The 17,547-nt window shown below is 58.0% G+C and overlaps 1 protein-coding gene and 1 pseudogene across 17 annotated transcripts; one reads left to right on the forward strand and one right to left on the reverse strand.

Annotated features, from left to right (window-relative positions):
* Positions 1-2,678: 2,678 nt before the first annotated feature.
* On the forward strand, positions 2,679-9,686 carry LOC100348709 (tubulin alpha-3 chain-like; annotated as a pseudogene).
* MZT2B (mitotic spindle organizing protein 2B) lies at positions 8,774-17,528 on the reverse strand. 17 transcript variants are annotated; one of them, XR_011385183.1, is made up of 7 exons: positions 17,394-17,525; positions 16,849-17,030; positions 16,502-16,650; positions 15,558-15,737; positions 11,158-11,286; positions 9,591-9,775; positions 8,774-9,065 (listed from the first exon to the last, which is right to left on the reverse strand). XR_011385183.1 is itself a non-coding variant. In XM_070065930.1 (6 exons), exons 2-6 carry the CDS (start codon positions 17,028-17,030, stop codon positions 9,648-9,650), a joined length of 768 nt encoding a protein of 255 aa, XP_069922031.1. In that variant the 5' UTR covers positions 17,394-17,526; the 3' UTR covers positions 8,774-9,647. The 17 variants fall into 17 exon arrangements, 8 of the variants coding, with proteins under 8 accessions (XP_069922031.1, XP_051696994.1, XP_069922033.1 ...); XR_011385184.1 differs by having other exon boundaries at positions 17,331-17,461; XR_011385185.1 differs by lacking the exon at positions 11,158-11,286 and having other exon boundaries at positions 17,394-17,523.
* Positions 17,529-17,547: the final 19 nt, after the last annotated feature.

A 17,547-nucleotide genomic window follows, 5' to 3' on the forward strand; every position in this document is an offset into this window, starting at 1 on the left:
TCAAAATGGTGTCGTTAAGTAGACTAAGGGTTTTTCCCTGAATGGTGGTGGATTCCTCCCTTGGAGGAGTGAGTTCCCTTGTATTGGAGAGCTTTCTGTGGGCTGGCATGGCACAGTGGGTTCAGTTTCCACTAATAACCCCAGCACCCCATACTGGAGCCACCAGTTCAAGTTCTGGCTGCTCAGCTCTCTGCCAAACGGCCTGGGAAACCAGTGGAAGATGGTCCAAGTACTTGGGCCGCTGCCACCCCTGTGGGAGACCAGCATGCAGTTCCTGGCTCCTGGCTTTGGCCTGGCCCTGCCCTGGCTGTTGCAGCCATTTGGGGAGTGAACAAGTGAATGGAAGATCTTTGTTCTCTGTGTCTTTCAAGTAGATAGAATTTGTTTTAAAAAAACAATGTTTTTCTACTTTAAAAAAATGCTTTCTTCTGAGTATTGATAATCATTATGTTGATATTTGAATGCCTCTGCAGACTGATATTTGCTGCAAATACAGTAGGAAATAGGACTTCAAGTTCTTAGGATTGTAGATTAGAATTGAATGGGTGAGCACCTCAAATTTGATGTGATCTGAGTATTTGTGGTTTACAATATCCACAAGTCGGGGTGGATATTTGATCCAGCAATTAAGATGTTACTTGGGACACCCACATTCCATGTTAGTGTCTGGGTTTGAGTCCTGCCTGAGCTCCCAATTCCAGCTTCGTGCTAATGCACTCCCTGGAGGCAGCAGATGTCCCAAGCACTTCCGTCAGTGCCTTGCACAAGGGAGATGTGAATTGAGTTCCGGGCTCCTGGCTTTGCCTGCCTCCCAGCCCTGGCTGTTGCAGGCATTTGGAGAGTGAACAAGTGGATGGAAGATCTACCTCTGTTCTCTGTTTCTGTCCCTCCTCTGCCTTTCAAATATTTTTTAAAATGGGGCAGGCACTGTGGTGTGGCGGGTAACCAGCCACCCTCTTCAGTGCCAACATCCTGTATGGGCGTTAGTTTGAGACCTGGCTGCTCTGGTTCTGATCCAGCTCTCTGCTGTGGCCTAGGAAAGCAGCAGAAGATGGCCCAAATCCGTGGGCCCCTGTACCTGTGTAGGAGACCCAGAAGAAGCTCCTGGCTTCGGATCAGCCTAGCTCTGGCCGTTGCAGCCATCTTGGGTGAACCAGCAGATGGAAGACCTCTCTTCATCTCTGCCTCTCCTCTCTCTGTATAACTTTCTCTTTCAAATAAATAAAAGCATTTTAAAAATAAAATTGAATAAATCACTAGTGTATGTCCAGTCAGGCTCCTGGCAGGAAACAGGTGGTCCATTCAAAATGGGTGCCTTGAGAAGCTAAGCAGCATAGATATGGATAGGGTCAAACCATGAGGGCAGGCGTTTATTCTTGGGCTGAAGATACCAGTTAGGGCATTCATGTCCCACGCTGGAGTGCCTGGCTGGAGTCCAACCTGGTCTGTGCTTCTGATTCAGCTTCCTGCTACTACACCTGGGAAGCTGTAGGTGATGCCCAGATGCTGGGGTTTCTAGCCAGCGTGAAGAGATCCAAGTGGAGGTCCTGGATCCTGGATTCCCCCTGGTCCAGCCCTGGCTGTTGGAGGCTTTTGGGGGATGAACCAGTGGAGGGGAGATGTTTCTCATCTCTGCCTTTCAAATAAATAAAAATAAGTAAGAGTCATAACATAAGAAAGCATCAGAGGACAGTTCTGGGTCCCAGCATGCCTCGTGCCTGGAGCCGTTGCGCTCCTGGGCTTGAAGAGGTTGGAGGAGGAAGTAGTTACTAGCAGTTGAAGGCAGCTGTGTGAAGAGTGCCAAATGCTGAGGACTGGGCTTTGATGAAGGTTCTCAGTGAGTCCCAGCCAGTATGTAGGGAGGGAGCCAGGGACCAGGCCCCTGACCACACTGTCTGGTCGGCTGCTGCTGCCTATATGAGGCCAGAGGCCAGGGACGCCCTCTGATGCTGACCACATATGTCAGCCTCCCAAAGCACACAATGGGATTGAAACGACAGACTGGATGTGGAAGGGCGGGCGAGTGGCAGACACATAGTGACCACGTGGGACCTTGCCCATTCTCTCTCTCCCAATTCATATGATCTTATCTTTTGATCAGGCACAGTGTATTCAGAGAATTACTGTGGCTGGCCATAACAATGAGCTCATCTATTTTTGAAAGATTATTTGAGAGAAAGAGGGAGGGAGATTTTCCATCTGCTGGTTTATTCCCCATATGGCTGCAACAGCCAAGGCTGAAGCCAGGAGCAGTAGCTTCATCCAGGTCTCCTCTGAGGGAGACAGGAGCCCAAACTTGGGTCATCTTCCACTGCTCTTCCCAGGCTGTTAGCAAGGAGCAGAATCGGAAATGGAGCAGCTGGGACGGGAGATGTTGCAGGCAGCGGCGTTACCTGCTGTGCCACAGTGCTGGCCCCGGGGATTCATTGGTGATGTCACATGGCCACTGACTTTTAAAATAATGTGATTTTTGTGTGATGGCAGACATTTAGGTTCTAGGGCTAACTCTGGCACTTAATAGCTAGGGTGAGCAAGGATACAAGGGTGACCTAACCATTGTAGAAAATAAAAGTTGAAAAAGCCCTAGAAACTGAAGCGTTATGCACTATGAAAGGGTTTCACATGCCCTATAGCGCAGCTTGCCTGACAATGAGCGAGTTTCACGTTTATGTTCTGGTTCCCAGCGCGAGTGTATCTCTATCCACGTGGGGCAGGCGGGCGTCCAGATCGGCAACGCCTGCTGGGAGTTGTACTGCCTTGAACATGGCATTCAGCCCGACGGACAGATGCCAAGTGACAAAACCATCGGTGGCGGTGATGACTCGTTCAACACGTTCTTCAGTGAGACGGGGGCGGGCAAGCACGTGCCCAGAGCCGTGTTTGTGGACCTGGAGCCCACGGTGGTCGGTAGGTGCTCGGGCACCGGAGGTGGGACGCCCGGCGTGGGCTCCCCTGCAGAGAGAACGGCTACAGGAGCCCATGCTGTTGTTGAGTGAGAACCGAAAGGCTCACGATGCACAGTCTGACTGTGCGACTCGGCAGCCCCTGACCCACAGCTGCTCTGCCGGCACACGGTGGGCCGCGGAGAGATGTGCCGGGGGCTGCCTCGGCCTTGGTCGGTGGCTTCTGCAGACCCCGTGTGTGCTGGTTCCCTCCCTGCCGCCGTGCTCTGTGTGCTGGTGCGTGAGTCTTGAGGTGCATCTCCCACATGACAAGGTCAGCGTAGAGCATTCGTGTGGTTCTCCCAGCTTAGAGCCCAAGGTCATGTGAAGGAGAGCTGCCGAGAGATGGGTGTGCCAGGGGACGACAGTGTCACAGCCTGGGGGGCCCAGAGCACCTGGGCAACCCCGACAGGACTGCCCAGCCAAAGCCACACTGACCTGGGCACTGCCCAGTTTTAAATTATTCCTTGAAAGAAAGCGGTCCCCGTGTGAGGGGGGAGAGCTGCTGTCCCTTCACAGCAGCAGGGAACTCTGGGATTCCTTCGGTGAGTTGACTCACCCGCTGAGATCCATGAATTGTGTGGGTGGTTTTGCATCACAGACGTTTTCTGAGACACTTGGGCCGTGGGGGCTACAGGGCACAGCGTGTGCTGTGTGGAACTAGCAGGGCCGGCCGCGCCGTCTCGGTGAGTACAGCAGGCCCCGCCTCCCTGGTGTCTCTGCAGACGAAGTGCGCACGGGCACGTACAGGCAGCTGTTCCACCCGGAGCAGCTGATCACCGGGAAGGAAGACGCGGCCAACAATTACGCCAGGGGCCACTACACCATCGGCAAGGAGATCGTGGACCTGGTGCTGGACCGCATCCGCAAACTGGTAGGGGGCGCCCTCGTCCCGCACAGCCTTGGGTTGGCAGGGGAGGTCGCTCCCCAAAACTCAGGCCAGGATCAGGAGCCCGACCGAGTCTGCAGAGGCCTCCGCGGAGGGTGTGCGTGGGACTCAGCGTGGGTCTTATCGTGCGCTTCTTTGCTTCTGCTCTAACACGTGTTCACCGCGGCCGGCTGAGTCTGTGTTAAGTTGCAGAGGCCGAGAGAAGTGAGCCCGCTGGGGGCAGGTGGGCGGCGCGGCCTGCCCGGCCCGCTCACGCTGTGTGATTTCTCCCAGGCGGACCTGTGCACGGGGCTGCAGGGCTTCCTCATCTTCCACAGCTTTGGGGGCGGCACCGGCTCCGGGTTCGCGTCTCTGCTCATGGAGCGGCTGTCGGTGGACTATGGCAAGAAGTCCAAGCTGGAGTTTGCCATCTACCCAGCGCCGCAGGTTTCCACGGCAGTGGTGGAGCCGTACAACTCCATCCTGACCACCCACACGACCCTGGAACATTCCGACTGTGCCTTCATGGTGGACAACGAAGCCATCTATGACATCTGTCGGCGCAACCTGGACATCGAGCGTCCCACGTACACCAACCTCAACCGCCTAATTGGGCAGATCGTGTCGTCCATCATGGCCTCCCTGTAATTCGACGGGGCCCTGAACGTGGACTTGACGGAGTTCCAGACCAACCTGGTGCCGTACCCCCGCATCCACTTCCCACTGGCCACCTACGCCCTGGTCATCTCGGCGGAGAAGGCCTACCACGAGCAGCTGTCCGTGGCCGAGATCACCAACGCCTGCTTCGAGCCGGCCAATCAGATGGTGAAGTGCGACCCTCGCCACGGCAAGTACATGGCCTGCTGCATGCTGTACAGGGGCGACGTGGTCCCGAAGGACGTCAACGCGGCCATCGCCACCATCAAGACCAAGCGCACCATCCAGTTTGTGGACTGGTGCCCGACCGGCTTTAAGGTAGGCCTGGTGCCGGGAGGTGTCACCCCGTCAGTGGGCAGCAGACCTCTGGGAGAATGCTGTCCCCACACCCACACCCACACCCATGGGAGACCACCCCGTGGGTGTCAGCCAGGCTCAGGTCATGCGTTAGTGAACCAGAATGGTCATGTATTCTGTGACATCTGTCAGTCTTACTTTCTGATCATCACAACTGTATGTGGTCAGTGTGTGTGTGTATGTAACAGAATAGGCTGTTTTCTGAGGAATTTTGTCCTTTTCTGGGTGTTAGCATTACTGTGGGAAAGGCAGGTTAAACTTAGAGGGTTTTTAGGAGCATTTTGGTGTTGGGTGTAGTGAGTGTGTGTGTTTTAATTCTGAGGTTTTCTACAGCCTGCTGCCGCTTAATTGTCCTAGAAAGAATTTCCAAGTCCCCTCCTGTGGAGTGTTTGGTTTAACAAAAAAACCATTAAGAGCCATTAGCAATACAAATGGCCACACTGGGGCCAGTGCCAGTGGCTCACTTGGTTAATCCTCCACCTGCTGGCCGGCATCCCATTGGGCTCCGGGTTCTAATGCCTGTTGCTCCACTTCCAGTCCAGCTTTCTTCTGTAGCCTGGGAGGGCAGTGGAGGATGGCGCAAGTGCTTGGGCCCTGTGCTCGCATGGGAGACCAAGAGAAACACCTGGCTTCTGGCTTTGGATCAGCGCAGCGCCGGCCATAGCAGCCATTTGGGGAGTGAACCAACGGAAGGAAGACCTTTCTGTCTCACTGTCTATATCTCTACCTGTCAGATAAAGGTATGGCCAATTTTTTATTTATTTCTCTTTGTAAGCTTAGAAATTCTAGGCTGGGTTTTCCTGAAGCGTACAACGTGTGGCCTGTCCCCTGTGATGGTGGGTGGCAGAAGCCTCGCGCCTCCCAGCTTTTCCCCTTGTGGGTCACCAAGTCCTGTGCATCCTGCCTGTCCTGGGCCGGCCTGGCCTTGGCCTTGCTCTGGTTCCACCACAGCAGTGGGTTCCCCTCTGGGGTTTCTTCCTCCCGGGGTCAGCTCCCTTAGCTCAGGGGCTCGCGTGGTTGGTGAGCCGGCTTCCTGACTGGCAGCGGTTTTGTGGGAGCACAGCCGCGCGGGCACACGTAGGTGTTGTCTGCGGCAGCTCTTGCAGGACAACAGCAGGGCTGAGAAGTGGTGACTGGGGCCGTGTGGCCTGGGAAGCCGTGCATTTGTACCTTCTTGCCCTTGAGCAGGAGGCCTGCTGACTTGTACCCTGCAGCCAGAGCAGCTGCCGGTCCCCACTGGATGCCTCCCCTTTGGTTTGAACCTTGGTCTTTCCCCAACCCCAACTTCAGCACTGACAGCACCTCCTGCCACCAGAGTAGCACCCTTCATGTGACCTGTGACTGTTGACCTGTCGCCTTGGCACATGCCAGTGAAGGCGTGTTTGGGGCATCGGCAGGGTGTGATCTTCCCTGGAGAGAGCCTGGTTGCAGACAGACGGCCCCTGCCTGCCAGTCCTCGGCCTCGCTGTGATGCAGAAGTAGAAGCTGCACTTTGGATTCTGATCTCCGGGGCTGGCAGGGCCGTCTGGCGTTGCCAGTGGCTTCCAGAGGCAGGGGTTGCAGGAATCACACGAGCTCGCCAGCACTTTGTTATAAAACGGGTTTTGTGTGAGCTGGTTTTGCCCGACTGTCGCCTGGGTCGGTTCTGAGCGCGTGCAAGGCGGGCAGGGCTCGGCTGTGCGGTTCAGTGGTCAGAGCGCTGACTGCACTGGTGACTGGGGACGGCTGTACTGCGACAGCTCCCGAGCATGGAGGCGCCCTCGCTGTGCTGCATCTGAGGGGATGCTTCAGCTGCAGACCCCATCCCCACCTGTGGAGAGGAAGATCCTCCAAGTACACGGGCAGGGGCACCGTCTCCCACACCCGGCCTCGCAGGACGCTGGGCTCCCTGGTCATCAGCGGGTGCCTCCCGTCCTCCTGTGAGGGCAGGCAGCCGCCATTCCGGCTTTGGTAGACACTGCACTGATGCTTCCTCCTCCTCCTCCGGCAGGTGGGCATCAACTACCAGCCCCCCACCGTGGTGCCCGGGGGGGGGGGGCGACCTGGCCAAGGTGCAGCGGGCCGTGTGCATGCTGAGCAACACCACGGCCATCGCCGAGGCCTGGGCCCGCCTGGACCACAAGTTCGACCTCATGTACGCCAAGCGGGCCTTCGTGCACTGGTACGTGGGCGAAGGCATGGAGGAAGGGGAGTTCTCCGAGGCCCGCGAGGACCTGGCCGCCCTGGAGAAGGATTACGAGGAGGTGGGCGTGGACTCCGTGGAGGCGGAGGCTGAGGAGGGGGAGGAGTACTGAGGTCTTCAGCCATCTCAGCTTGGCTGCTCCCTGGTTTACAATTAGTTTCTGGCCAGCGCCGCGGCTAATCCGGCGCCGGCACACCGGGTTCTAGTCCCGGTCGGGGTGCCAGATTCTGTCCCAGTTGCCCCTCTTCCAGGCCAGCTCTCTGCTGTGGCCCGGGAGTGCAGTGGAGGATGGCCCAAGTGCTTGGGCCCTGCACCCCATGGGAGACCAGGATAAGCTCCTGGCTCCTGCCTTCGGATCAGCGCGGTGCGCTGGCCGTAGCGCGATGGCCATTGGAGGGTGAACCAAGCTTTCTCACTGTCTACTGTCTATCTCTCAATGTCCACTGCCTGTCAAAAAAAAAAAAAAAATTAAAGTTTCTGTATAAACCGCAAACCTGGCTGTCCTCCGTCTCTGCCTGCAAGGGTGCCTGGGGCGAGTCTACATCCAGGCTTTCAGATCACAGAGGTAGTTTTTCTCCATTGATTTCGCCATGGGGGCCGCCTCTGTGGGTGAGATGGGTTGACTGAAGTACAAGAACTGGAGGGTTCTCGGTGAGGTCCGGCTAGGGATGTAGGAGTTCTCTGAACTGTGGGTCAGACGTCTTTGGGGGAAGGGTGTTACTGAATTCTCTGTGGCATTCAGGACCCTCTGAAAGGCCACAGTGCACACCGTGACCTTCCTGCTGCATGGGACTAGGAGGCACACTCCTTCCTGCTCTCTGCCCCGGCAGCAGGAATGGGTCTGGGAGGAGCGCCACACCTTTCACCTCAAGTGAAGTGTGTTGACGTTTGTTCATAAAAGGCCTGGCAGTGTGGCACAGTGGGTTAAGCTGCCACTCACAACCCTGGTATCCCACACTGGAGTGCTGGTTTGAGTCCCAGCTCCCTGCTTATGTCCCTTGTAAGGCAGGGGATGATGGCCCAAGTATTTGGGGCCCTGCCACACCTATGGCAGTCAGGATGGAGTTCCAGGCTCCTGGCTTTGGCCTGGCCCAGCCCCGGCTGTTTGGGGAATGAGACTCCTGCGTTTGCGGAATGAACCAGAGGATGGAAGACTTCTCTTCCTCTCCATACTACTTGGCCTTTCAAATACATTTTTGAAAAAAGAAAAGGGAGGGGGTTGCCGAGCATTGTGGTACAGCAGGTTAAGCCACCCCTTGCAATGCTGGCATCCCATTATCAGAGCACTGGCTGAAGCCTTGGCTGCTCCACTTCTGATCCAGCTCCTTCCTAATGAGCCTGGGAAAGCAGCGGAAGATGGTCCAAGTGTTTGGGCCCCTGCACCTACGTGGGAGCCTGGAAGAATCTCGCTTTGGCCTGGCCCAGCCTTGGCTATTGCAGCCATTTGGGGAATAAACCAGCAGGTGGAAGATCTGTCTAACTCTGCTTTAAAATAAATAACTCTGCTTTAAAATAAATAACTCTGCTTTAAAATAAATAACTCTGCTTTAAAATAAATAACTCTGCTTTAAAATAAATAACTCTGCTTTAAAATAAATAACTCTGCTTTAAAATAAATAAGTAAATCTTAAAAAAAAAAAAAAGATATCTTGCTCTGTCTCTCCCTTTCAAATAAGATACAAAGCACATGAGAAGGACCTGTGATTTTTATCCCCGGGGAAGCTAAGAAGGCATCCTGCCAGTTCAGTGGTTGCCACCAGACACAAGACTTCTTGGACAGTTTATTACCCAGCACGCAGCATGAGCATCAACAGATTTGCTCAGTTCCCCTGCCCCAGGCCCCAGAGGTGAGGACGGCCTTGGATATCTGTGGGGGTGACAGGTGTTACAGCAGAGGAAACCTGTATGGGGGTGGGAGGGGTGTCTCAGGTTCAGCACCCAGCCTTCAGCTCATGCTTTCACATGTGGGTGGTGACAGCCTCCACCTCAGAGGGTGCTTCCTGGGACAGAGTTGGAGATGAGACAGAACAGAGCCTAGCCTGTGGCAGTGCGGGGTTACCTAATGAGTAGAAGCAAATGGAGAAAAACGGGGACTCAGGTGGGTGTTGTACAGTGGGTTAAGCTGCCGCCTGCAACACTGGCATCCCATACGAGTGCCGGTTCAAGCCCCCGCTGCTCCACCTCCCATTCAGCTCCCTGCTCATGTGTCTGAGAAGGCAGCAGGGGATGGCCCAAGTCCTTGGGCTCCTGCCACCCATGTGGGAGACCTGGACTGGAGTTCCCGGCTGCAGCCTGGCCCAGACCCAGCTGTTGCAGGCATCTGGGGAGTGAACCAGGGGACTGAAGATCCATCTCTCCCTCTGCCTTTCAGGTAAATAAATAAGACTTTTTTCTTTTTAAAGGAAGGCCTGGCAGTACATGCATTTTTCTCTTAGGCCCAAGAGGTGTGAAGTCAGTGGTCCAAGTCACTCCGTGAGTTTAGCTGTAGCTTAACTAGGACCAGCACACAGAACTCACTCTAAGATTCAAACCCCTGATAGCACACTTCTGAGCTATTTTTAACCCAAGGAAAACAGCACTTAACCTCAGCTGGGAGGGTGGTGGAGCCACACAGGCTGGCGTGACGACCCCTGCTCCTGTCCTAGGAGCTGCTCCGAGTGGGGCTCTTTCCGGTCCCGGCCCCCTTGGGCAGCCTGGTGGCACTGGGCTGGCGGGGCAGCCTCTGGCTGGACCCCTCTCGGCCGCTGCGTTCCGCCAGTTTGTTTCTCCCTGGAGAGACACAAGAGTTAAGTGTCAGGAGCAGGCACGCCCCCGAAGCCGCAGCCCACCATGCACTCCCTGGGTGGTGTTGCTGGCAGGGCTGTTTTGGCCCAGGGTCCCAAGGCTCAGCCCTGCTCAGCTAGCACATCCCGGGGGGGCCCTTGGCCGCGTGTAGGGGTCCCGTAGGCAGGAGTGGTTGGAAAGGACACACACCACAGGTCCGTCCGGGGGAAGGTGAGCCTGGCGGGTCTAAGCGGTATCCTTCCCCCCACCCCCCAGGACCCTGCACCATGCAGCCGCTGCACCCTCCCCAGAGCCCCTCTGCACTGACCCGGCAGAGCCACCTCCAGCAGCCCGACAGGCAGGAAGCACAGCCAGGGGAGGTTCCTGACTGATCTTGGAAGCTGTTTCTCGCGCACTGCCGCACGTTCTGCACACCCAGTGGTCTTGCCCTTGGCACTGCCTACCGATTTCACAACTGAGTTCCTGCTCAGGCTCAAGTACACTGACCCTGTCCTCCTGACCACTAGGCTGTCACCCTTGGATGCAGCCACTGGTGCAAGAGCTCCTCGGTTCTAGCAGGTGTACTCTTCACTTGTATATTTTTGTGCTGATAGCCGGAAGGATCTGCAGCCGCACTTGGGCCAGGACCTTATTGTTTATTTTACTGACTTATTTATTGGGGACAGAGAGAGCTCCCATCTGCTGGCTCACTTCCCAGATGCCTGCGCCGTCTGGGCTACGCGAAAGCCGTGAGCTAGGAACACAAGCCAGGCCTTCCATGTGGGTGGCAGGGACAAACCTTAATCCATCGGCGCTGCCTCCCAGGGTCTGCATTAGCAGGAAGCTGGAGCCGGGTCTGGAACCCAGGCTCTTCATTATGGGATGCAGGTCTTAGTTCCCGGGCCCAACGCCCACCCCCAGAGCCTCACTTTAAAGAACTGGCTTCTCCGAGGCTCAGGGTGCCGACATCGTCAGCAAGACCGCAGAGCCTATGAGGACCACGCGTGTCCGGGGGCAGCCTTGTCCCAGTCCTTCCCACGTGGAGTGCCTCAGCCGGGCTCTCTGCTCCAGCCTGGCAGGGTCTGTCCCCTCCCCCGTTTCCCTTGTCCTGCCTGCTCTGACCAGCCAGCTGCATGCTTTCCCCTGCAGCCTTGAACCCAAGCCAGGGCCTGACTGTTGCGGACACTGAAAAACTTGTTTAGGCTGTTGCCTGAAACCCTGGGGAAAAAACAAAAGATGCTAAGCGCGTCCAAGCCGTGAACTCGTACCTGCAGCCCGCGGTGCCCTCAGGAAGCATGCTGTGCCCCTCTGCAAGCTCCCCTAGTGACCTGTGTGGGCTGCTCACCCTGGCATTCAGCACTTCCTTCTTTGGAATCAACTGGCCTCACCTCGGGACAGTTTGGGACAGTCCCTTTCGGGAACTCCCCTGCCGCCACTTTTGGGGTGACTCCAGCCGTGGGTTCGGACCTTCGATCCCCGCTCTTCCCTGGCCTCTTCATCAAGTTTAGTCAAATGGCCTGCAACGGGGAATTGTGAGTTCTTGGAGGAAAGAGATGCCACGGGGCGCCCTTGGGGTCCTTGAGCTCACTTGGCACATCCAACTCACTCAGCGTGGTCTCCGAACCCGGCTCTGACACGTCCTCCCATTCCAGCAGGGTCAGGACAGCCCTCCCTACAAGAACTGGAAAATTCTCCCTCGGAGAGCGAGGGGGTCTTTGCTGCCGGGGGGCGGGTACAGGGCAGGCAGAGTTACAGTGGTGCCGGCCTCTTGCCCTCCTACGGGTTTCCCCGCCTTGCTCCCCTGGGCTCCACACACTTGGCCTCAACCGTGACGCAGTAACAGGTTACCCAGAGCCGAAGGGGGAAGCGGACAGGAGCAGGTGAGCAAACTGTCACATATCCTCTGCCGCTACTCTGGTCCCCGCTGATGGCTCAGTGGACAAGGTCCCTTCTGTGGGTGGCTGGGCCCTGCTACCCTGCAGCCCCTCCCACAACATGCCAGGCTAAGGCAGAATGGGAGCTGCTGCAGCAGCTGGCCTGGCCCTGGGTGCTCGGGTGCCCACGCACCTGTGGTGCAGGGCTTTGTCACAGCCAGCTCTCCCCCAGCTAGGCACAGGTGTCTGGGCATACGCATGACTGCAGCCGGCTTCTGCGGCCTGCCACGGTTTTCTGCGTGGACCAGGAATGTGGTTTGAAGCCGGTGGGTCTGGGGTCTGCAGCGAGGTGGTGGGGAGGCCTGAGCAGCGCTTTGCAGTGGAAGAAGAGCTTCAGTCAGCCCAGCTCCCTGTGGTGGGGTTATTCAGGTCAGATGGGTAGAGGCTCGGGGCCACAGATGCTTCTAGGCCTGGCCCCTGGAGGGCCCTCTCGAGGTGCCAGGGACAAAGGCCACTGAGTGATAAGAATGGCCTGGCTTCTTATCTTTGAAAACCAGTGCTCCTGCTGTCCCCGCCACCAGCCGGCATCCACTCGGCATTCTGGGACATCCTAAAGGAGCACAAAGCATCCCTGCAGCCAGGGAGTGGGCCTTTCTCCTGCGGTGAGAGCGCCACCTTGTGGTGCTACAGGCTGGTGAGCATTTGTGTTAGGAAGGACAAGGAAAACCCTACAGGCCCAGCTCCAGGAGCCAGTCGGGCCCAGTCAAGGTGTGAGATCACACTGGACGGTGGTGGCTACACAGCAGGCCACCCCCAACATCTTCGTGAGCACACAAAATGCCCTGGTGGGGGACAATTCAGCTCCCCAGGAAAAGGCCCCAGCTTTTAAGGCTGACGGGCAGGGGACCAGGAAGATCCCAGTACTGCCGCCCCCTGTGCGGCCGGCTGCACATAGCAGGGACCTAATCAGTGCTTCCAGAACACACACAGAGCCGGCAACAGGCAGACATGCAACAGGGATGTGCACAGGTGTGCTCCAAACTCAGTGACACTTCTGGGGGAAGTGTTCTTCCCTGTGGATGGGCCCAGTGGCCTGTCCCCCACCCCGCGTGCATACCCCTTATTCGGGGCTGCTGCAAAAACATGTCACCGTTGAAATGCTGGGGCAGAGCCGCCCTACAGGGTACAACTTGAGCCACACAGGTAATTTCGAGTTTTTCTAGTAGCCAATTAAAAGGCAAAAGGAACCGGGCAATTACTTCAAATACTGTGCTTTAATTAACCCAAAATAGCCAACATACAGTTGGCCGTCTAGATTCGTGGATTCTGTGTCTGTGGATTCAAGTAAGTGTGTTTTGGAAACATCCAGAAAAACAGCTGTGTCCTGAACATGCACACATCTCTTTGTTGCCATTATCCCCTCACCCAGAGTAAAGCAACCCTTACATAACATTTTCATTGTATCAGGCATCGTGAGCAATTAAAAGTCTACCAGCGGCGCTGGTGTGGTGCAGAGGGTTAAGGTGTGGCACCTTCTATGAGCACAGGTTCAAGTCCTGGTTGCTCCACTTCTGATCCAGCATTCCTGATAACGTGCCTGGGAAAGCAACGGAAGATGGCCCAAGTGTTTGGGCCCCTGCCACCCTCGTGGGAGACCCAGCTGTTGTGGCCATTTGGGGAGTGAACCAATAGATGAAAGATCTCTTTCTAACTCTACCTTTGAAATCAATCAATCTTTACGAAATAAAAGTGGGGCTGGTGTTGTGGCACAGGTTAAGCCACCACCTGCAACACTGGCATCCCATGTGAGCAGTGGTTCAAATTCTGCTGCTCCACTTCCGATCCAGCTCCCTGTTAATGCACCTGAGAAAGCAGTGGAAGGTGGCCCAAGTCCATCTTCCATGGGAGACCTGGATGGGGTTCCAGGCTCCTGGCTTCTGCCTGGCCCAACCCCAGCCACTGCAGCCATCTGGGGAAGAACCAGCAAATGGAAGGTCTCTTTCTGTGTGTATTTCTCCCTCTCTCTGTGACTCTTTCAAATAAATATTTTAGTAAATAAATAAAGCCTACCAAAAAGTAGGGCCAGCACTTGGCCTAGTGATGAAGACATTGGTTAGAATGCCCCATCCCATACCAGTGCCCGGGTTTGACAGGCCTTTGGCTCCCGACTCCGGCTTCCTGCTAATGCAGACCAAGAGGCAGCAGCGATAGCTCAAGGAGCTGGGTTCCTGCCATCCACGTGGGAGACCTGGTGCCCGGGCCAGGATGGCAGCTGCCTCTCTAGTAACAGTAATGTCTGTGGGGCGATGCATTTGCAAAGGCTGGGCCGTTTCATGTAAGGGACTTGAGCATGTAGAGATTTTAGCATCTGAGGGGCTGTTCTGGACCCACTCCCCTTTAAGCAACTGTGTTTTCATCTCAGCATGGCAGCAGGATGTAAATGATTCACGAGGCACTCCCTTCACTCCCCAGCATCTCTCGGGGATCCAGTGTGTGCCTGCCCACATGCCGTGTCTGCACCACGCCAGCCACGTGCAGCCTGTGGCCCAGCTCCTGTGAGATTCCACACGTCCTCCACTCACTCAACTTTCACCTTATGCGTCCTGAACAGACACCTTTGCAAAGACATGTGATTTCTCTAAACAGGAAACCCCCAACGGGACTTTAATTGCCCTTCCATGACTGCACAGTCTCACTGTCCCTCTGTGCTTCTGTGGTCTAACTGCCCCACCCCATTCTCTGGATGGCTGGGGGCCAGGGATCCAGGAGGCTCCATCATGCCTGCTGTAGTTTATCAAGTCCCAGAGCAGGCTGCCAGTCTGAGGCCTGGGGCAGCTCCACGCCCTGAGTCCCGTGGGAATCCTATGGGCGGTTAACCCCAGTGATCCCAGACCCCCAACGGTCATGCTGGGCCATCACATCCCTTCCAGCTGGGTCACTCTGACTGCTCCCTGGGTTTTCTCCACCCCAGATTCTGCTGCACAGCCTGAGTGGCCGGATGTGGTGACACACAGGCCTCCGAGACCTCCCTGCCTGCCTGCTGGCCCCAGCACTGGCACAGTTCCAACCTCCTTGCCTCCTGGGGCTCCCCTCTGCCCGCACTGGGCATCTCCCTGGAGCCTCCAGATCCTGTGTCCTGGACTTCTAAGCACTTCCGGGACTGAGCACTAGTCAGTGCCACCATGGATGCAGCGCGGCCACCTCAACCCTCCGTGGTGCTCTCGGTGCCGGCACCCAGGGTTGCCAAGCTAGCAGCATCATTTCAAGGATGAGGACTCCCAGCTCCAGGAACACCCCGCAACACCTCCTCCCAGCCTACAGCCAGCTCAGCCCGCGGCCCAAACCCTGGGGGGGACCAGGAGGTGGACACTGTGGGGAGGTCATGGTGTGTGCAACCAGAGCAGCCCTGGGCTCCCACACACCGCTCGCTCCAGTGCCCACCATCATTAACACCTGGCGATGACGAAGCAGACAGGAGGGGACTCAAGTTTCTGACCGTGTCTTCCACGACATTCACAAGATGCTGCCCAGGAGGCTCGAAGGAGGCAAACTTACCATCCAGGCAGCGGACAGCTTCTGAGAATCACCCTGCCTCACCCCACCCCTGGCCTGCCCTCCTCCCCTCCTCCCCACCCAGAAGAGGGGAGAGCACTGGACAGCGGGCCAACCTCACTCCAGAGGCAGCCTCTGGGGTGCAGGGGTGCTGGTCTCACCCCCGATGCCAGGCAGGCTGCACGTTCTGCAAGGCCTACAGGACCGTGCCTCCAACAACAACCCGAGCCGGAAACCGTGCCCAGCCTCCAAGCCAGGCCGGCCCGTGTGGTCCTGTGGGCTCGGGGCTCACGGCTGCTCTGGCACTCTGCACAGACACTGGAGGGCACCAACCCACCCCGAGAGAAGCCAATGAACGCGACCTGCGAAAGGAGAGAACAGGCAGCAAGAGAACCGGAGGGGAGCAGGGGGCCCCGGAGAGAGAGGCGAGGGCGTGGCAGCTGGGCCGAGGAGCAGAGCCGGAGAGGCCGCAGGCCGCGGGGCCGAGGAAAAGGAGGGCCTTGCCGGGGGGCTACTGTTCCTGGCAGAGGGGAAGGAGGCCTCTGGAGGTCAGAGAGAGACACAAAGAGAGCAGACAGAGCATGGGTCAGCGAGGAGGGCCGCGGGCAGGCGCCTGGGGCCTCTCGCTCAGCGCAAGGTGCACAGGTGCCCCAAGCCCTGGCCACTCCCCCCACAGGGGCCCCGGCCTGCCCTCTGCCCCTCCTCGGGACACCTGGGAGGGTGTCTGGGTGCTGCCAGGCAGTGGGAGCTGGCCCTGGAACCCGTTCCCTCTGCTGGGGAGGTTCCAAGGATGACCCGAGCAGCAGCAGCAGCAGCAGCAACGCACAGGAGGAACAGCTGGAGCCAGTCACAGTCGACGTCACCAGCACCTGCTCATCCCCCGGTCAGGGCGGTGACAGTGAGGGAGCCCTTCAAACCTGGGACGCCGGGGGTCTTGTGCTCCCCTCCCCCGCACTCTGCCTGGGGGAGCCGGAGGGCTGGGCCGGGGTGGGGTCCAGGTGAGGGGGTGCCAAGAAGGCTTGTGCCTGCCCTGCCCCCTAAGCACTTCTACATCAGCACCGATGGCGAAGGGACAGGGACCAGAAACCAGGTCTATTCCTGAGTCTGAGACATGACAGCAGGAGTGAGGATGTGCCTGGGGCAGTTGGGCCCTAGCCTGGGGACACCCACACTACGACCACCTGATCTGCAGGTGCACGTGCAAGGGTTATCCATGACGCCAGGGCACAGGGGCCTGGCCACTCGGGGCCAAACCCACCCTCCTCCCTGCCAACCCGGCAACCGCTGTCCCCCCAGGGGTTCTGACCTCGGGTTTCGGGAACGCCTGATGCGGGCAGAGACAGGGCCGCGGGGTCCGGGGGCTCGCTCGCCAGCCTCTGCCCGGCACACATGGACTTCAGCATCTGGAAGACGGCGAGCGGGGCCACGTTCAGGTTCAGCAGGTCTACCAGGATCCTGGCGAGGACAGATGCGGGGCGCCGTGAGCCCTCGCCCCTGCGCAGCCACCAGGGCCCCTCAAGAGCCAGGGGTGAGGGTGGGGGTCTCTCCTGGACCAGCAAGCCCGAGCCGGGAGGGGGCCTGGAGCGCAGGCGAGTCTGGGGGTGGGGGCGGGGGGTCAGCCGAGCGCGAAGCCCCCGGACCCGCGCCGCTCACTTGAACACGTCGGGATCGATGGCGGCGCCGGCCGCTTGCGCCAGCTCGTACAGCTCCATCTCCTCGGCGCTCAGCACCTTCTTCCGCCGCAGCGCGAGCTTCTGCAGGGTCGCCGCCTCCAGCCCGGTGCACGCCCCAGAGCCGGGACCCGCGCCCGCCGGCGCCGCAGCTGCAGACGCCATCTGTACCGCAGGGAAGAAGGTGAGCGCTGGGATCCCGCGCGTTCCCACCCGGGTCCGCCCCCAGGCGCCGCCACAGCGCCCTCTACCGCCTGCCGTGCCCCGCCGCGGCCCCGGCACATCCGGGCCACAAGCAGGCCCCTAGGCGGGAGGGCAGAAACCCAGGGCGACCTCCATGTCGTGGTTGGAGCCCCCGGACATTTGTGGAGCTCCTGCTACCTGCCAGGCAGTGTTTTAGGAGTGTGGGGGGGCTGCTGTGGAGGGACGCAGAAGTCCACTCCCCGAGGAGCAGGTCATGCTTGCCTGGCATACAGTGGGCGCTCAATAAATGCCCATAGGCTAAAGGGCGTTCAATGTAGCGCGTACTTGTCTGTTCCGCGCCGGGGGTCGAGCACGCCGGGATCGATCGAGTTAACGGTTTCTGCTTCCGCTCATGCGCACTTTTTGCCGCGGATAAAATGCGCGTTGACGACTAGGGGGCGCGGATGGCGGCACTGCGCACGCGCACTCGGCGGTCGCT

Source organism: Oryctolagus cuniculus, chromosome 21, assembly GCF_964237555.1.
Source record: "Oryctolagus cuniculus chromosome 21, mOryCun1.1, whole genome shotgun sequence".
NCBI classification, from domain to species: domain Eukaryota; kingdom Metazoa; phylum Chordata; class Mammalia; order Lagomorpha; family Leporidae; genus Oryctolagus; species Oryctolagus cuniculus.